Below are 21,578 nucleotides of genomic sequence, written 5' to 3' on the forward strand. Positions count from 1 at the left end.
TTACTGTTGCAAACAACCCTGAAGCATTCTATTTAGTTATTTATTTATTAAAAACATCTTTTTAATGTCTAATTATTTTTGAGAGAGAGGGAGAGCACCAGTGGGGGCGGGGCAGAAAGAGGGAAACACAGAATCCGAAGGAGGCTCCAGGCTCTGTCTGCGCTGTCAGCACAGAGCCCCTTGCAGGGTTCGTACTCACAGACCGCCAGATCATGACCTGAGCCCAAGTCAGACGCTTTACTGACTGAGCCACTGAGGCACCCTATTTATTTATTTCTGAGGGAGCACAAGCAGGTGAGGGGCAGAGAGACAGGGAGAGAGGATCTGAAGCAGGCTCTGCGCTGACAGCAGTGAGCCCGATGTGGGGCTTGAACTCACAAACAGCAAGGTTGTGACCTGAGCTAAAGTCAGACGCTGAACTGACTGAGCCACCCGGGAGTCCCCCCACCACCGAGGCATTTTAAATATATCATTTATGCCTAAGTTTATCAGACAGGCAGTTGAAAGTCCCACCTCAGCTCATCCTACCAGAGCCAGAAAATAATGGCAGAAGAGGGGAGGGAATGGTGTGCTAGTTTGCCTGAATGTCATAACAAAGGGCCACAAAATGGGGGGCTGAAACAACAGAAATCTATTTTTTCACAATCCTGGAGCCCAGAAGTCCAGATCAAGATGTCAGTGGGGCGGGGTTCCTCTAAGGCCCTCTCCTTAGCTTGTATCAGATGGCCGCCTTCCTGCTGTGTCCTCACATGGGTTTCCTTCTGTACTTGTCTGTGTTTTACTTAATCTCCTCTTACAAGGACACCAGTTATATTGGATCAGGGCCACTCTCTAGACCTCATTTTAAGTACCTCTTCAAAGATCCTATATTCAAACACAGCCACATTCTGAAGGACCAGGCGTTCGAATGTCAACATAATGAATTCAGGGCCTGGGGGACACAATCTAGCCCAAAACAGATGGGGATCTTGTAAACCATGATCATGCTCTTGGTGATGCTACTAGACTGGCTAACCACAGGCGAGGCGGTGCCTTTAACTGAGCAAGTTCCCCAGAGTTGCTCATGGAAACTATGAAGTCTGCAATAGCACTATTAGTGAGACACAGTCACTGTTGGCCAAGGAGTGCCATCAGTGCCAGTTAATAGGTAGATGTTGGAGGTCAGCAACACGCTTCCCAGTTTTATAGCTGGCCTTGTCGTGGTCAGCACACTGAGGGGCAACTTGAATGAACCTAGAAGGCATGCTTAGAAAATGTGTGGGTGACACAGGCTGAGAGGGATAATGATATCGTTGATTTATTAACTTGAATTCAAATGTCCTCAATACATCACAGAATCAAAATCCGAATGACTGTAACTGGCTAGACCCAACAGGCCAGAACAAAATCAAGCCCTGTAGAGCATATGTGAGGCTTTTTTTCTTGATAAAGGCAATCAGAGCAGTACTTCTCCAGCTTCAGTGAGCACAGGAATCACCTGGGGATCTTGCTAAAATGCAGGTTCTGATTCAGCAAGTCAGGAGTGGGGTTTGAGGTCCCATGTTTCTAACGAGCTCCTAGGTAAGGAGAAGTGGCTGGCTCACTGGCTAGTCTCTGAATCGTGAGCATAAAAAGCCATGGGGTGATTGGTTAGCCACAAGCCTCACATTTCCACAGTCCTCATGTTTCCACAGTCTGATTTTGCACCAACTTCACCATGGACTTCTGTCCTAAACAGTAGGCACTCACCACCACCCTTACATTCCAAGCTGGATAGGCAGTATTGCATTTAGAATGGGAACCACATTTTAATTTATTTACTAAGTTTTTATTTTCAGAGAGAGAAAGAGCATGAGTGGGGGAGAGGGGCAGAGGGAGAGAGAGAGTGAGAGAAACTTAAGTAGGCTCACGCAGCCTGACAAGAGGATCGATCCCACAACCCTGGGATCATGACTATGACCTGAGCTGAAGTCAAGAGTCAGCCGCTCAACCAAATGAGCCACCCCAGGTGCTCCAAGCAAACTACATTTCATTGTGGCCTTTAGCATGGTAGAAAAACGCCAAGGGAACAATAATAATACAGTACCGAGAAATCTAGAATGACCATTGTGAGAACTGACGAACTGGCCCCCTCAGTTATAAAAGGGACGTGATGTGTAGGAAAGGAAATGGAGTTATCCTCACATAGTGAAAGTGCTATCACGTGGGACAGACATTAGCTCAGAAGCACCAACTAACAAGCAAAACAACAAAACCAAACCTGCGGCCCAGTGTAGGAATCAAGAGTGCAGGTTTTGGGGTTGGACAGACAGAGGTTCAAATCCCATCTCAACAACTTCTTCTGGGACTGCTACTAAATCATTTGGTCTCTTGACACACCAGTATCCTTATCAGTACAATAGAAATACTAACAGCAGTAGCTATCTGTAGTCTTAATTCAGTTACGCGAACTGTGAGAGCAGACGCCTTGTTAGTGGTTTACATATTAGAGGTTTCTTTCTGGTTTGTGTATAGCCCCAAATGGTGCTCTTGACCAACAGGCAGTTTTCCTCTGAGCCAAAATTCAGTGACCCAAGGCCCCTTACCTCTGGTGGGTCTGCCGTCTTCATCATGAGCCTCCTGAGGTCTCAGTGGAAAGGGAAGGAACATGCACGATCATACGTGGCAGGCTGTCCTGAGCCAGAGCAGAAACATCACACACCGCTTCTGCCTACATGTCTTTGGTCAGACCACAGACACATGGCCACATTTAACTCAAAGGAGACTCAGAGGTGTGGTCCCACTGTGTGTGCAGGAGGACATGGATCCCTGCCCCTCTCTTATGAGACTGTGTGAGTGTGGGTTTAGATAGTGCAGGTGGAATGCTTAGCTTGGCCCAGTACCTGAGACATAGTGCTCAAAACATTACTACGGTTGGGGGCACCTGGGTGGCTCAGTTGGTTGAGTGTCGGACTTCAGGTCAGGTCACGATCTCACGGTTTGTGAGCTTGAGCCCTGCATTGGGCTCCCTGTTTTCAGATCCAAAGCTGTCAGTGCAGAGCTGGCTTCAGATCCTCTGTCCCCCACTCTTTGCCCCTCCCCCACTTGCACTCTTTCTCTCTCAAAAATGAATAAGCATTTTTAAAAAAATTACTACTGTTATTAACTTACAGAACAAAAGCAGGCCCCCTCCAAATGCTAAATTATAGGAAGGCAGCTTTCACATCAAGCCAAGACAAAACACAGAAGTAAGAGGACAATTCAAGTGTGGATTGTATAAGACAGTAAGGTCACCACCCCTGGCATTATTAGAGGACCTGTATTTCAGGGATGCTGAAGGGAATTCTTTTATTAGATGGGATTGGATAACCTTCAGATAGCCTCAGAAGTATTTGGAACCTTAGTCTGCAAATAAGTGGCTTGATTCTAAGTGAATTTATAATTAAATGTGATAGACCACTTAAACATCTTGTTCAACAGACGCTCATCTTTGTAACGTAGTCTATGCCTTAGCAATTGATGTCACTCAGTAACCTGGAAACAAATTTAACCAGACAGAGGATGCAACATCTTATCATCTGGCTTGCTTTGATTTCCTTCTCTCCTAATCCCCATGCCTGCCTCCGCATTTTTCAAAATGATGGATTAAAACTTAGTCTTGGAAACCTGAGATTTCAGTCCTCCTTAGAGATAACTGAAGACACTGTGCCATGAAGACAAGTTTGAGAATCTGCTGAATGATCGTTCCTATGCTAATATTTTAGGCAAAGCCTGACTTTTACAGACTGCATTCAGTAGTCTTTTCTGTGGAGTTCTTTCTAGAATATATGCAGACTTCTAAGGGCCTTTCCCCCAAATCACTGCCAACTGTTTGCCTATTTAATAAATCCATAAAAAAAAGACAAAGGATGACTTTTTAAAGCTACAGTAGGCAAAATACACATTCTTTTTAAAATTAGTTAGGAGGGGCACCTGTGTGGCTCAGTCAGTTAAGCCTCTGACTTTGGCTCAGGTCATGATCTCATGATTCATGGATTCAAGTCCCACATTGGGCTCTGTGCTGACAGCTAGGTCAGAGCCTGGAACCTGTATCAGATTCTGTATCTCCCTCTCTCCCCGATCATCCCCTGCTCATGCTGTCTCTCTCTCAGAAAAATAAGTAAGTAAATAAATAAATAAATAATAAAATTAGTTAGGATCTTTTAAGTATTTTATCACAGAAGAAATCTGATAAAAAATCAAGCTGCCTGTAGTGACCCTAGGTTTAGAACTTGGTACCAACTCCCAGTTCCAGAGGCTAATGCCTGATCTGTGATTAGTCAATAAAGCTATTCTTGACGTTTCTCAGGGCGCCTGGGTGGCTCAGTTGGTTAAGTGTCTGTCTTCAGCTCAGGTCATGATCTCACGGTTCCTGAGTTGGAGCCCGCATCAGGCTCTGCGCTGACAGCTCAGAGCCTGGAGCCTGTGTCGGATCCTGTGTCTCTCTCAAAAATAAACAAACGTTAAAAATTAAAAAAAAAAAAAAAAAGCTATTCTTGACATTTCTCCAATTTCCCAGTCTCTCCTTGGTGATATGTGTCTCCGCCAAGGAATTCTAGACTTTGCTCCTGAAGTCTAGTATACAAGACAATAGTATACAAGACAGATTCACTTGAATACACTACGGTAAACACTAGGACAGCACAGTCTTAACCACATCAGCCACATTTCTCAGAACAAAGCCACCAAAAGCTTTGTCTAACAGGGAAGAGACGTGGAGAAAAGGTAAGGATAGGCATCTTGACAGAAATCAAGATTCTAAGTATCCAGTGTAAAGAGATATAAAATCAACCCCTTCCATGTTAACAACCATAAAGTTTTTCACTGTTCTTGAAAGCAGAGGCAGAAAATAGAAGTATCAGGAATATAAAGGATGCTCCTGTAGTGGGCTGAATAGTGTCATTCTCCCACACCCCCAAGTCCATGTTCACCTGGAACCTCACAATGCCACCCTGTTTGGAAACAGGGTCTTTGTAGATGTTAATTAAAGGCCAAGATGAGATCACACTGAATTGGAGTGGGCCCTAAATCCAATGACCAGGTGTCTTTATAAGAAGAAAAGGACCTGGAAGACACAGAGGCCACGTGAGAATGGAAGCAGACACTGGTGTTCTGCTGCCACAGCCAAGGAACATCAAAAGCCACCAGAAGCTGGAAAGGCAAGGCAAGTTCTCTCCTAGAGCCTATGGAGGGAGCATGGCCCTTCCAACACCTTGATTTCAGACTTCTGGCCTCCAGAACTGTGAGAAAATACGTTTCCATTGTTTGAAGCCACCCAGTGTGTGGCAATTTGTTACGGCAGCCCTAGGAAACTAATACACATCAATAATGATGCTTGAATTGTTCCTTGATTGGGGTCTAGTGCAGCACCACACTTTCTGATAATGGCAGAAGGCATGGAAATGACACAATGTACCATTTATTCCACTCTTGCTCTTCTCTGTGTTAGAGGTGACCACTGTCCATTTCTATGGGAATTGACATTGCTGGGAAGTACCCAGTGAGATATTCATATTGCCATTTGCAAGTTTGTTTACTTAAAAAATACTTTTAATGTTTACTTTTGAGAGAGACAGAGCCAAGTGGGGGAGGGACAGAGAGGGAGACACAGAATCTGAAGTAGGCTGCAGGCTCTGAACTGTCAACACAGAGCCTGACACAGAGTTTGAACTCCTGAACCACGAGATCACGACCTGAGCTGATGTCAGATGCTTAACCAACTGAGCCACCTAGGTGCCCCTCCGTCTGCAAGTTTGATGCAAACTGCTCCAAAGGTTCTTTGGAGCCAACTCAGTACAATGACTTCATACTTCTATTTAGGGAAGTAGAGGCCTAAGAGAAGATTTCACCAAGAAGCCAATCTTCCACTCTTAAAATTACAAACAGGAAAAGTTATCAGTCCCACAGCCTAAACCTAATGGGTAACATTTCAATACTAGCTTTGAATGTGCTAAGCAGCTTATATAGAATTATAGCAGTTCCCCTTCCACCCTACCTTATCATGTAGAGGGCCAAGGCAAGAAATGATGACATTAAAAGGGTACTTCATTTCACCCCTAAGGATAACAAACCGAAACTGTTTTAAACAAATCCAAATGCAGTAAGAGGAAATGGGAAACATGGCCTCAATGTCACTTGAAGGACAGACTCAAAAGTGATGTTTTATTCTCCTGAGTTGTTTCTCTTCTCGTTTTCCCCAAGCAACTCCACTGGTAGGAAAGGACACAAAGCTGGATCGACAGTATGACCTTTAACATCTACAGACTTATCACAGAAAAAAATGGCTAAGAAGAAATGCACCAAAAATATTAACAGAGCTTTCATCTTCCTTATAGTCTTTTATTTTCCAGATGAGGAAACGAAGGCACAGAGAAGCTAAATAATTTGCCCAAGGCCACACAACTGGTAAGAGGCGAGACTAGAGAGGCAGCCAGGGCAATATTGCTTCAATACCACCTGCAATAAGAAAACTCAGTAAGGTGCTGACCTAGCACTATTAAAGAAGGGTTGCCATTAAAATTGCCCTCATGGTTTACCAACGAAGGCAAAAGTCTTAAAATGAGTTCCTAGGGAGTATTTCCTTCTCAAAAATATTCAAGGTGCCAGTCGACATAAATGATAACCCTATCACTCTCGTATGCCTGTTCTGTTCACCTACCAGTCAGTGTTCAAGCATACGGTGGTGGACGCTCCAGCTTGCCTGCCTGCACAGCAGTCTCTCAATATTTTCCACAAGAAAAATATGGCAAAACCATTCTGCTGAGGACCAATTTTCAACATGTGAAACGACGTCAGTAAAAAAGTAAATGCACCAATGCAACACAACTGAAATGCACATGAAAATACTCAGAAGTGTTTAAAAAGTCAGAAAAAGATATTGATATCAGATGTAAATCAAGCCTACATTAAAAACAAAAACAGAAACAAAAACAACCATTTCAGTTCAGGCAGCCTGGAAAGTGCCTAAAAAGATAACACTGCAAGCAACAATAAAAACTAGCTACCAAGTCATGTATAAACATATTATATTTTATTTCATGCAGAATCACTGAGTCTTAAGGGTCAGGCTTTTATAAATACTTAAGTTAGTTCATTATACAACTAGGGATAGAGAGAAAGTCCAACTTACTCTGCTATCTTGGTTCCATATTTTTCTGAAGAATATGCCCTAATGTTACATGCATGACATACTTAGTATAGATGGTCTTAATTTTAAATAAAGTTTTGCCAAAATTCTAATGAAATAAAATTTACTTCAAATGCAGGGTTTAAGAAATATAGGCTTTAAAAGAATGTTAAATTTTGCTCTTTTTTTAGGAAAAGGATCTTTTGAAAAAATATGTATTCATTTTTTTGAGAGAGACACACAGTGTGAGTGGGGGATGGGCAGCAAGAGAGGGAGACACAGAATCCAAAGCAGGCTCCAGGCTCTGAGCCGTCAGCAAGGAGCCCAATGTGGGGCTCAAACTCAGGAACCTTGAGATCATGACCTGAGCCGAAGTTGGTCTCTTAACAGACTGAGCCACACAGGTGTCCCTAGGAGAAGGATCTTAAAGATACTCATGGAGGAAACAATTTAGAAGATCAATCAGTCGGAGTGCCTGGGTGGCTCAGTTGGTTGAGCATCCAACTTTGGCTCAGGTCGTGATCTCATGGCTCATGAGTTTGAGCCCTGTGTCGGGCTCTGTGCTGACAGCTCAGAGCCTAGAGCCTGCTTCTGTATCTCCCTCTCTCTCTGTTCCTCCCTCCCTCGTACTCTGTCTCTCCATCTCTCAAAAATAAACATTTAAAAAAATTAAAAGATCAGTCATATTAAAAGCAAATGGGTGACTCTGGAAAAGTGTGGAGGTTCCTCAAAAAATTAACAGAACTCCCCTATGACCCCGCAATAGCACTGCTAGGAATTTACCCAAGGGATACAGGAGTGCTGATGCATAGGAGCACATGTAGCCCAGTGTTCATAGCAGCACTTTCAACAATAGCCAAATCATGGAAAAGAGTCTAAATGTCCATCAACTGACAAATGGATCAAGAAGATGTGGTTTATCTATACGATGGAATACTACATGGCAATGAGAAAGAATGATATCTGGCCATATGTAGCAATGTGGATGAAACTCGAGGGTGTTATGCTGAGTGAAATAAGTCAGGCAGAGAAGGACAGATACCTTATGTTTTCACTTAAAAGGGGAACAGGAGAAACTTAACAGAGGACCATGGGAGAGTGGAAGGGGGAAAACAGTTGAGGAGAGAGGGAGGCAAACCATAAGAGACTCTTGAATACTGAGAACTGAGAGCTGATGGGAGTGGGAAAGAGGGGAAGGGGGTGAAGGGCATGGAGGAGGGCACCTGTTGGGATGAGCACTGGGTGTTATATAAAAACAAACGACAATAAGCTATAAAAAAAAAAAAAAGTAAATGGGTGAAATATGGGTTAATTTTATATATAAAATATGCCTCAATAAAGTTGCTTAAAAAACACACAGATAAGAGAATTTCTAGTACTTTACTCTTTTACTGTTCATCACGCAAGTATTTACTTGAAGGCAGAGGGCCATGAACTTCAGTACTTGAGGGTTCAGACAAGGGAAGGTACATTTATGCCCCCACATCTAAAGTGAACAGGCACTGGATGGCTCCAGTGGATTACCTCACACAAGGAGGTACCTAATGATTCCAGATCTCCTGATTTTTCAAAATAAGTGGAAATATAGATTTTTGTAAATTAAAACACAGGCAACATTGTATGAGTCACACAGAATGCCTTTATGGATCAAACCTACCCCAAGGCCACCATTTTGCAAACTGAGTGGAAGAATACTTTGGATACGCTGTACTTGTTCTTTTCTAAGATCTACTTCACAACACAATTAAGTATATTAAAAATGAGTTTTGAAAACTAATGCTTTTAGTAAGAAACCTGATAGGCCAAGAAAAACTTTTGTAATAAGTATGTTTAGTTTTTTTTTTTTTTTTAAAATTTTTTTTAATGTTTTATTTTTTTTAGGAGAGAGACAGCATGAGTAGGGGAGGGTCAGAGAGAGAGGGAGTCACAGACTCTGAAACAGGCTCCAGGCTCTGAGCTGGCAGTCAGCACAGAGCCCGACGAGGGGCTCGAACCCACGAACCGTGAGATCATGACCTAAGCGAAAGTCGGACGCTTAACCAACTAAGCCACCCAGGCGCCCCTGTTTAGCTTTCTTTATGAGTGAAATAGCATGCAAATTTACAACTATTCCAAAGAAAGTGATAATTACTGTTATTTAAATTACTGGATTTGAAGTAAGGTTCTGGAATCCAAATGCGGATACTCCAAAGTCACAATCCGAGCCAAGAAAGACCCACTGCCCAGCAGCTAGGACCCACTGTCCAGCTCCCAGGTGCGGAGTCCTACTACTATACATACTGTTTTTCAAAGTCAGTGACTGAGCAAAATTATTCTTATAATAAAATAATTATTTTAATGAAGTATTTGAAATAATTTTAAACATCTGATAAGATTATACACAAATATGGGAATATGCTGCACTTTACAAAAAAATAAAGCTAAGCATTTAAATATACAAAAACAACTTTAGATACAGATCTCTTCTGAAAGTTTCTCTTTTAACATATACGTAATTTATAGCATTTTACATAACTTGCTGAAACAAAAATGGCCACTTTAACATTTACTACAGTATAGAACATGGCCAGAACAGTCCCAGTGGAAAGAACAGGATGAGGAGTAACATACCGAACACACTAGAGTTGCGTTCTTTTCTCCTTGAATTCTTTTTGTAAGAAGCACAGCTTGCCCATTTTTAAAAAATCTTCTTGGAGCATTTACTTGTTCTTTCTGTATGGGATTCTACATACAGCTATTATTTTCCACCAGCTACGTGCCACAAAGGTGGAATTAAAATTAAAAAAAAAAAAAACAGTTTGCTTTACAAACCAGCTTCCTCCTCAGATGAATACACACACACACACACACACACACACACACACACACATATACATATATATACATATGTATATATATATATGACATGCTCCTCATAATACATTTAGAGCCAAGATCTCCAACAATGAAATGATGACATTACCTTTTGGGTATAGAATCCAAAATGGAGTTCTATTGTTAAAAATTTCTAATCATCGATTAGTATTTTTTAAATGCAACAAGATGCTTAAAACTTGCGGTAATGAAAAGGATTTTACAAAACTATTCCTTCTTGAGATTTAAAACAATACACAAAACAAAAAATAACTCTTCCTTTTGAAATTCTGTAAGTTTGAAAATGTTTGATACATTCTCCTTTTTTGGTTGGGCTGTGATTTTGTCCTGTCAACAAAACATGTACCCGTCATGGAGTTCCAATTCCACCCTGGAACGCAGGACGCAGGCGCAGCACACTTCCTGTTCTGTGGGTCCATTTCCATTCTCCCTCCTCAGTCTGAACGCGTGCCCCATCGTTCCTTTCAGTGCTTCCCACCTTTTCCGTTCTTCAGTGAGGTATATCAGCAGCTTCCATCTTAAAGCTTCCCTGATGAGGACGTCCCCCTCACTTGGTATCAGAAGCAGCATATGGTGACGACCCAGAGAATGAGCCACCTCAGGCACAAACTATCCCCATTTGTCTCCGTTTCGACAACACCGGGACTCAGCTGACCAAAGTCACCACAGACACTGTGGCTTGTCACCTGCAACTACAGAAGGTGACTGTCACAATTAGTTAAGCAACTTCTGATCCCAGCCTAGAAAACCTAACACTTTGAGACAAGTTCGGTAGAGGATGAGACAGTCTCCTTGGTAAGCAGTGACTCTTCCTCTCTTTTCCCTGCGTCGTAATGCAGGCCGTATTAGGGAAAGACACCTCGCCTGTTAACAGTTTGGCAAAGGAAGCAGGTGGTGACAAACAGGGCCTTAACTTGCTGTAATTAAAGCCACAGGTAGGCAGAAGCCTACGTCTGTGTAAACTGCATTTCATAACCAATTTCCAGAAGACAAAGTTGAATTCTAGTCATTAAGAACCCCGTGGGATGTGTAAGTAAGATTCAATAAAAGTTTATAACTGTAAACAATTATCTTCCCTATTGGTGATTATTTTCCAGAAACTGACATTTCAGGAGAGTGCAACAATGCTCTTTATGTCTTCTTTGGCAGTAAACAGCACGGATCTGGATGGAGACTGGAGTGGTCACTTCAGAAGGGCAAGGTACAGAGCTCGAGAATACTTCATCTCTCTTTCCTGTTCCATACAGAATATCAAGTCCCTGAGACAGATTCTTGTGATTCTTGGACGAAGCAACTGTTTGGTGGCTGTCAGGCTGGATGCCCCAGAAGCAAGAAAGTTGTCTTTTAAGCCCTAAACAAAAAACAGAGAAAAAAGTTTAAGTAACCAATCTTTCATAAAGGGAAAAACTGTCTTCAGCATGGAAGAACTATTAGCCTCTGGCCACTGAGTTAGGTGCTGGAGAGAATACAATAACACAGAGGGCTCAACCCTGTCTCTAGCAGCCCCATCTCCTGGGGAAGGATGGCTGCCCCCATACCTCACTTGTTCTTTCTCTCTCACCTGGACCATGGCCACAGCTCTTAACTGATTTCTCCACTTCCAGGCTCTACTTCACTCCATTCTTTGCTGTGCATTGAAGGCCAGATTTTCTTCTTTAAAGGTCTTAGACAAAAGTTTTGGGAATGATGGATGTAGTCATTATTTCCATTGCAGTGATGATTTCATAGGTATATGTATACATAAAAATCTATCACACTGAATACTTGGAATGTGTGCTGTCTTTTGTTATGCTGATTAAAAAAAATAAAATAAAAGGCCTTACATGGTTCAGATCCCACCATTCTGTTGTTCAAAAGTCTTCAGTTGCTCTCCTTCCCCTGTCCAGACTAGCTACCTGAGCACTTGTTATGACACCTATGTTAATCACTTCCTGCACGTGATCTCTTTTCTTTCATGTAACACTGCAACAAGCTACATGGGTGCTGTCCCCATTTATCAAATGAGAAAACTGAGCTTAGATAGGTTAAGGGACCTGTTCAGAGTCACATAAAGCTAAACCAGAACTCAATTTCTAATCTGATCTCAAGCGAGTGCTCTTAGTTACTCTGTTATATTATCTACCAGATCTGGCACAACCTCATCACCTGGCTTCCCTACAGGCTCACTTCCCATTGCTTCTTCTCAAAAACAAAGGCTGGAAGGAGAAATGAAAAATAACAGAATTCTCAAAGGAAAATTCTGTAAAGGTGAAATCCTTTATTCTCTCATTCTTTTCTTTAACCATACTTTGTTCCCAAAAACACCTTGATAGGACTGGTGACCCTCCTTTCTCCCCCCAAGAAGACTTATAGAAGATATTTACCTAACACAGGAGGCAAATCTTCTGGCTCCATAACTATCCTTTTATAATCATTGTATTTTGATTATTCCCCCTACATTTTTGTCTTGATGGAGGAGAAAGAAATCCTTTTTAAACAATACACTATGATCAAAACAAGTCAACTTAATTCCATGCATGTTCACAGAATGACTGAGGGGCACTTTATCTGATGTTTAAACAAAGTTTCCTTAAGAGATGCTTTGCAGTTTTGGGAGAATATGATTGCACAATCACATTACTATATTCATTAGGCTAAACTTGTTCAAAAGGGTCCACGGAACACATTTTGGAAAGTCCACATGTTTCAAAAGGATGAAAACATTACTCTTGGCTGCACCACAGCCCAGCTACTTCTGGAGCCCATCTCCTGGAGCATTTCTGCAAGGCTGTCAGTAATGAATGTGTACACAAGTGTCTGCCTCTGTAGCTTCTGCTAACACATGGCAGTCAAGCACTAACACATTCCTCTTCCCAGGACCACTTAGAGGTGGTATAATATAGATGTAATCTTAACTACTGTAAATTATCACCATCACAGTATTTTCCTAAGAGTTTCGCACAACGGACCTGCCAACTGAGCTTTGGAAAAGTAGATAAAAATTAGGACACATTAAGAAGACAGTAAAACGTGTCATGGGCAATGAGTGGCAATTTTGCTGATTATAGGAGTTATCTGTTTAAACTATAGTACTTTTTTATTAAATGTTTATTTCTGTGAGAGAGAGAGAAGAGTGTGAGCAGGGGAGGGTCAGAGAAAGAGGGAGATGACAGAGTCTGAAACAGGCTCCAGGCTCTGAGCTAGCTGTCACCACAGAGCACAATGCAGGGCTCGAACCCAGGAACCATGAGATCATGACCTGAGCCAAAGTCAGACACTTAACAGACTGAGCCACCCAGGTGCCCCATAAACTATAGTACATTTAAATAGAGGCACTTTTCTTAGCCAAAAATTAGATATAATATACCAAAGCTGAATTGATAGTTGTTTATAAATGTTTCCTACTAAGAGTTTGCCTAAAATCAGTCATCTAGTGTTTTATATGGACTTTGAGATGTAAATGGGTAGATGGATACATGATGTCTTGGCAATTCTTCTTCTATGTAAATACCCAGAAATATATCACACGTCCACCGAAAGACATGTATAAGAATGCTGAGTACTATTATTTGTAATAAACGAGAAACCATCCAAATGCCCATTAAGAATAAATTGTGGAATATTTATACAAATGGAATACTATACAGCAGTAACAAACTGAGTAACATGGATGAATATCATAAAAATGTTAAATGAAAGGATCCAGATGCAAAGAAATAGAGTCTGATTTTATTTCTATAAAGTTCAAAGCTACGGAAGTCAGTACAATGATTCCCCTTAGGGGAGAGGAGTAGTGGCCAGAAAGAGATAGGACAGGGTTATCTGAGGGTTATGGAGTACTGTCTACATGGGTGTGTTTGTGCTGTGAAAATTCAGTGAGCTTTGATTTGTGTGATTTCCTGCATCAATGTTATACTTTAATTAAAAAATTAAAATGCTCAAAAAAAAAAAAAACCCCATCCCACAAACCCTTGTCTAGGTAGGAAATACAAAAGGCAGCAAAGAGGGAATAAGAGGAAAGAAAATAAGGCAAAAATGTTACACAGAAACGAATTTTAAAAACTGAATCATCTGGGTAAAGAACAAAGGGGTGACAGTTCATGCCTGTCATGTGATAAGCCTAAAGGATTCAGGAGAAAGAGCCACATTATGGCTGCCAGCACAGGGTTGAAAAGAAGGTCATTCCAACAGGATGTAACAGCAGAAGGCCTGAGGCAGTGTTATAAATGAAACAAACCCCAAGGGACATTCAGTAACCCAACAGAAATGTCTTTCATAATTCACAACTTTACAAAGGTGATAGCATCCTCTTCCCCCAAATAGTGACATACTCAGAAAGCCAATCTTTCTTGAACATGGATGCAAATATACAGCATTTTTATTCCTATGCCTATGCTTTGGGGTGTCTACAGTCTCTGGCTTGTCACTTTCACAATGACCTGGGCAGAATAACCAGCTACCTCAGTTATCCATGGTCAAGAGAGTGGATTGTGCACAGCTAACTTAAAGCCATAAAAACTCAAAGCTTTAAGTTTCACCATCATCTTTAATTTTCTCCCACCTCATCAAGTCCTTTCTCCAAAACTGTCTAGGACTGATTTCTGGTCACATTGTACTATCAATGCCAAAGAACACTAAGGTGGTTAAGAGATCAGTATTTGTATGAAGGAAAAAGAAGACCCTTGTGACAATGTACTATTTATTTCTGATACAGGGTGTTTTCCCAATCAACTTTCTACATGAGGATATTCCTTAATTTGGATTCTTCCCCTGGATGAAAATCAGGTGAAATTAAAGAGAAAGGTCAAAGAAAATGAAAGAAATAAAGCACTTACCAAGTGTACAACAGATGTTCTTGAAATCATAATCAAACCTAAATGTTCACACCTACCACTGCTAGGTCAAGTAAGTTATTAGCCTTCACTACTTTGTTCAATTATATCACTAAACAAAGTTTCTTATTTTTATTTTGAGGAACTCTTCTCCTCTAATATGAAACATTCTATGTATTTTCTAATTATTTCTAAATATTCTAGTATTATTCTAATAAATATCCTACATGGAAAAAACTGAACACCATAAGTTACCAATTTCAGAGAAATAACACTGTTTTAAGAATGACATTAAGTATTAGGGAGCCTGGGTGCCTCAGTCAGTTAAGCGTCTGACTTCGGCTCAGGTCATGATCTCACGGTTTGTGAGTTTGAGCCCCACATCAGGCTTTGTGCTGACAGCTCAGAGCCTGGAGCCTGGTTCTGATTCTGTGTCTTCCTCTCTATGCCCCTCCCCTGCTCATGCTCTGTCTCTCCCTCTCAAAAATAAACATTAAAAAAACACACACACAAAAGAATGACACTATATATTTAAAAATAACAAGTTAGCCAAATTTTTATTCCCTCAACTTACTGGAGTGGGTGCTGTGAAGTAAAACCTTTCAAAGTTTGTCTTACTTCATTTTGCACATTTTCTTAAATTATAGTACTGCCAGTATTAACCAAAAAGCAGAAACAACATCTTTCTGAGCTCAGGGGCTTCTTCATGAATCCTGCTGAAGTTCTCAGTGACTTCATATGGGCTTCTGTTTCGAAAAGGTGCCATCCAAGGCAACTTAGCTTCATGCTAGCTCATACGCAAATGCAGCTGAAAAGTTCCCTGGGTTACTGAACAATTGCTGTGCTAGGCAGCAAACATATACAGGAGGAGTGAGCAGTGGTGAGCCCTGGTTGTCTCCTCCATTAGCAACGTCAGACAAATTACTTAAATTCCCTGTGCCTCAGTTTCCTAATCTGCAACACAGGAATAGTAATTATCTCATCAGGCTGTCTTGGGGATGCAATGAGAACAGTGCCTGGCATGCGTTCTGTAAATGCTGATGCCTCTTGTAATAAATTAATTCATTAGTCAGTTGGGAGGTTTGAAGGTTTAGATATAGGAAACAGTATAATTCTAATTCCAGATCTTTCCTGACATCCGGTAGTTAAATGTAATTATAATAAACATCCTGCCAAGTCCTAGCTAACCTAAAGAAATAATTTCTCCAGCCACATTTACTTTATTCCTCCCAGTGAAATCTTTGGGTTTTAGTGAAGTTCTCAATGCCTAAAGCTGAAAAGTAGACTAACGAGCATTTCAGAAATGCAGGTGGACAAAGGATATATCCCAGGACAGGAAGTTTCTCATAGGTTTTTCCAACCAAGGAGGAGGGAGGAGCGTGACTCTTTACAGACTCAACCAAGCTTATCAATATTGTTTCTAGAAACTAACATCAACTTCTTCTATTCTATTTCCTGGATCAGAAGACTGAAAAAACACCAATGTATCCTTGAATCTTAATAATTAACTAGTAACAAAAACTGGACATTTTTAATAGAGGCAAAGATTCATTATATTTCTCAGGATCTGCACCCTATTTTATGCTAATCCCATGTACCATGGCAGCTCTTAACGTGATGATTCAGGTCTTAAAACTTTAGGGAGGAAACAAGGAATAGACATAGTCAAAGGAGGTACAATGAAGATCTAGCTCCAGAAAAATAAGTCAAACATCTTTTAAATCTTAGAAACCAGAATAAATAATAGTATCTTGGATGCCTGGTCTTGTGTAACAAGAACACGGAAAATCTATATTCAAACGACCTGAGCTTCTAGGCCTTAAGGACAGCATAATGCAAAAAAAAAAAAAAAAATTACTGAACTTCGAGATTGGGCGCCCTCTGCTGGTCAGCAAGAAGAATTTTTGAAGCAACAGACCTCTAGCTTTCATCACCTTCATTTTATTCAAGTTATTTCAGAATATTGACAACTCTACATACATGTTATCTTCTGCTGTAGAATTGTTACTTCTAAGTATCTGTGTTTCAACAATCCTTTATAGAAACAATATATATTTAAACAGTCTCCTGTGACATGCCCTTTGGGTTCTAATTCTAGTTGTGTAATTATGAGAGTTACAAAGATAATTCTGATTCTTCTGTGCTAGTGACAATCTCCTTTCTTTAGTTCCAAAAGAATGCTTTCTTAAATCCTAGACTTCACTGTTTGTAATGAAGTCTCCAACTGAATGTATCCTATATTCAACATGTTTCAAATCAGTGTTCCTCTTATTTCTCCTCCTCTTTCTTACTTAAAGGAATGGAAATACCATTCACCTCCAATGCCCAACCCAGAAAACTGGGTGTCATCCTCAACTCTTTCTTCCTCTACATTCCATCTGTCACTTATCAGTTCTACCTCCTAACAGTTTCCAAACCATCTGCTTCTTCCTACACTTCCACTCCCATTATCTTTTGCTTAGGTTACTTCCAACAACCTTCCTGACTTTCCTAGTTCAAGTATATTGCTCTCATATTGGAGTGGGAATGATCTTTCTAAAATAACTGGATAATGCTGTTTTCCTGCTCAAAATGCTCCAATGGCTAAAAATCTAAAGGACCTAGTCCGAGTATCCAACCATGACCTATACAGTCATCAAGAGCATACCAAAGCCTCTCCCCAGTATCATCTCTCATTCCTTTCCTCCTGTCCCAAACTAATGTGCATGCCACAATATTTTTTTCCTCTTTGCCCCAGACAGTTAATTCTCTCCTCCTTAACTCATTTCCAATTTCTCTGTCCTATCCTTGTATCACATCACCTCCCTAAGTTCTTGAAAACTCAGCTCAGGTACATGTTTCCCTAGTGCTCCAAACCCAAACTATCCCAGGTCTGGACCAGGTACAAGTTCTACTTCGGAAGTACTCTGAATTTCATTCTATCATCACATGCATTCAGCACAATGCAATTACCTCTTTAACTTTCTCACTCGCTAGAAGGGAAGGATTTTGTAGCTGTGAATCTTTTACACAGTGTTTGGAACTTAGCTGATATCCATTCAGCATCTGTAGTACAATCACATGTCTAGTGTCACCCAATAACATTGTTTATGTGAATTAACAATGGCTTTAAAATCAAGATGCTGCTGTCATTCTTGCTTTAAGCCAAATAATCTGGGAGACAAATGTAAAGTCCTTTGATGGCTTGTTCTTAAGCATTACCCAGCTTTCCAACAATTTATCTCACCCACTCATCCCCACTAAGCTGCCACTGGATGGATTTTCTCAAAAGGCTATTTTTGGTCGCTCTTTCCAAACAGCAAAAAAGTGTGTCTGTTCACCAAGTAATACAACACACAAGAACAGTATAACCAAATAAACGGTCAACTCTAAAAAGCAGTAACTTTCCTCTTAATACTAGTTATTTTCTTTAACCTTTTTAAAAAATGTTTATTTATTTTTGAGAGAGACAGAGCACAAGTTGGGGGAGGGGCAGGGATAGAAGGAGACACAGAATCTGAAGCAGGCTCCAGGTTCGGAGCGGTCAGCACAAAGCTGGACATGGGGAATGAACTCACAAACTGTGAGATCATGACCTGAGCCAAAGTTGGTTGCTTAACCGACTGGGCCACCCAGGCGCCGCTTCTTTAACCTTTAATTAAGACACAAAGTCCTCTCAAAAACTATGTCCAAAGATAAGTTTTACCTATTATTTTATGATGAAAGCTTCAAAGGACTGCCAGTTAACTTTTTTTTTCTTTCAGAACCAGCTTTGATTTTATCGTTGGAGGATTTAAATGTTAAGGGAAGCGAATGGGGTGCCTGAGTTACAGGAAAAATAAAAGAGCACTACAGATGGTAAATATAAAAGAACTACTTTTATTTTCATCAACTCTTTAAAAGACTATAACCAAGTAATGACAATGTACTAGAGTTTAAAACATATGTGGAAGTATAAAAAGTGATTAACCATAGCATAAAGGATGGGGGAATTTGTATAATGGAATCACATAGTTAAAACGTTTTCACATCCTTTTTATAATTTTTAACAGTATTTTAAAAATGTTTATTTTTGAGAGAGAGAGAGCACAGTGGGGGAGGGATGGAGAGAGAGGGGGACAGAGGATCTGAAGCAGGCTCTGCACTGACAGCAGCAAGCCCGACTAGGGCCGGAAACAATGAACTGAGAGACCATGACCTGAGCCAAAGTCAATTGCTCAACCCACTAAGCCACCCAGGTGCACCCTCGCCTCTTTTTTTAAAGTAGGCTTCATGCCCAGCATGGAGCCCAAAATGGGGCTTGAACTCATGACCCTGAGATCAAGACCTGAGCTGACATCAAGAGTTGAACACTTAACCAACAACTGAGCTGGTTAAGGTGCCCCAAGATTTTCACATCTTATGTGGAGTGGTATTAATCCAAGGTTGAGTCAGTCAGTTAATGATACACACTATATTATTAAAAAAAATAAAAGTAGTTAAAAAGTCAATACAGGATACAGAACATGAAACTAAATACTATAGGATTAACTAAAAAGATGGCTAGAAAGGAGAAACAAAATAGAGGGGACAAACAGAAAATAAATGACAAGATGGTAGACCCGTATGCAATCATAGTGAAATTATATTAAATGTAGATGGACTTAACACTCCAAATACAACTTAAGAAAAAATTTAAAAAAATTTTTATTTTATTTTCAAGAACAAGACAGAGCACGAGCAGGAGAGGACAGAGAGAGAGGTAGACAGAGAATCTGAAGTAAGCTCCAGGCTCTGAGCTTGTCTGCACGGAGCCCAATGTGGGGCTTGAACTCATGAACCACAAGATCATGACTTGAGCTAAAATCAGATGCTCAACCAACTGAGCCACCCAAGAGCCCCTCCAAATACATTTTCTGACTGGACACAAATCCCAAACTCAATTATATGCTATTTATAAAAGACCAGCTATAAATCAAGACACAGGCTGGAAACAGAAGGATAAAAAAAGATAAACCATGCAAATATTAAGCCTAATAGTATTTTGGTGTAGCTATAATAATATTAAACACAGTAAAACTTTAAGAGAATGAATATCAACAGTAAACAAAATGAATGAAAGGCAAACAGAATCTAGTAACATGTATAATCAATTTTATATTATTACCAACTCAGATTTATCTCAGGATTTAAAGCCAAATATAAATTACCTAATTAAAAGAATAAAGGAGAAAACTCATATGATAATCAGATAAATTCAGACATGCCTTGACAAAATTCAGCCACCATCATAAAAGCTCTTTAGTCAACTGAGAAGAATTTCCTCTATGAAAAACCTACAGCCAATATCATACTTAAAGGTTAAGTACTGAATGCTTTTTGCCCAAGATCAGAAATAAGGCAAGGATGCCCACTCTCACCACTTCTATTCAACACAGTACTAGGGGTGTTAGCCAGTGTTCTAAGGCAAGAAAAAATAAGGAGAAGCATAAAGACTGAAAAAGATGTACTCTATGGGTGCCTGGGTGGCTCAGTCAGTTGCACATCTGACTTCAGCTTAGGTCATGATCTCATGGTTCGTGAGTTCAAGCCCCGCATCAGGCTCTGGTACAGACAACTCAGAACCTGGAGACTGCTCTGGATTCTGTGTCTCCCTCTCTCTCTGCCCCTTCCCTTCTCACACACTGTCTCTCCTCTCAAAAATAAACAAACATGGTTTGTGAGTTCAAGCCCTGTGCTGGACTCTATGCCGGCAGCTGGGAGCCTGCCTGGGATTCTCTTCCTCCCCTCTTGTTGTCCCTTCCCCACCAATAAATAAATATTTAAAAGAATAAAAATTACCATTTTTGGGGGGTGCCTGGGTAGTTCAGTCAGTTAAGGTCCAAATCTTAATTTCAGCTCAGGTCATGATCTCATGGTTTGTGAGATTGTGCTCGGTGTCAGGATCTGCACTGACAGCACAGAGCCTGCTTGGGACTCTCTCTCAAAATAAATAAACAAACTTAAAAAAAAAAAAAAAAACTATTTTGGGGTGCCTGGCTGACACAGTGGGAGGAGTGTGCAACTGTTATCTTGGGGTCGTGAGTTCGAGCCCCAGGCTCTTTGGGTGCAGAGATTACATAAATACATATTTTTTAAATATAATTTCAATAGCATCAAGAAGATATATATAAATATAATTAAAGACATGAAAGACTTATGAAAGACTTTTAAATAGAAAGCTAAAACACTGCAGAGAGAAGTTAAAAATGATAGAAATAAATGCAAGGACATATGATACTCACACTGCCTCAAAATAATTAGGATGTCAATTCTGCAAACTGTTCTATAGTCAATGCCATCCTAATAAATATCTATACAATTTTGTAAGAATGATAGGATGAATCTGAAATTTATATGAAAATGCCAAGGACGCAGACAGAATAGCCAAAACAATCTGAAAAAGGGACAAAGTTGGAGGATTTTGATTATCTGGTTTCAAAATTATTACAGTAAGCATGAAACTTTGGTATTGCATTAAGTATAGCAAAACAGATCAACAGGATAAAGTATGAAAATGTATTTCTAAATATACAATTAATTGGCTTTAAATATAAGTCAAGATAAAGTCTTTTCAATAAACGGGATGGAGTAACAAGCTATCTATATATATAAAAAAAAAGCCTCAACCCCTAACTTTAGATCAGACATAAAAATTAAATTACAAAGATCAAACACTTTAAAAAATGTAAGATCAAACACTTAAAATGTAAAATGCAAAGCTTCTAGGGAAAAATCTGCAGTTATTGGTACACAAATTTTTTTTAGGAAAT

The 21,578-nt window shown here is 40.2% G+C and overlaps 1 protein-coding gene across 1 annotated transcript in view; it reads right to left on the bottom strand.

The window, feature by feature from the left end:
- Nucleotides 1–9,500: 9,500 nt before the first annotated feature.
- The window catches only part of TAF4B (TATA-box binding protein associated factor 4b), a 113,509-nt gene continuing 101,431 nt past the window's right edge, over nucleotides 9,501–21,578 (bottom strand). The window contains exon 15 of the mRNA XM_039217551.1: nucleotides 9,501–11,348. Coding sequence (XP_039073482.1) covers nucleotides 11,181–11,348 — 168 coding nt within the window. The 3' untranslated portion in view covers nucleotides 9,501–11,180. The remainder of the gene's footprint in view (nucleotides 11,349–21,578) is intronic.

Source organism: Hyaena hyaena, unplaced genomic scaffold, assembly GCF_003009895.1.
Source record: "Hyaena hyaena isolate Hyena2069 unplaced genomic scaffold, ASM300989v1 scaffold_14, whole genome shotgun sequence".
Taxonomy (NCBI): Eukaryota; Metazoa; Chordata; class Mammalia; order Carnivora; family Hyaenidae; genus Hyaena; species Hyaena hyaena.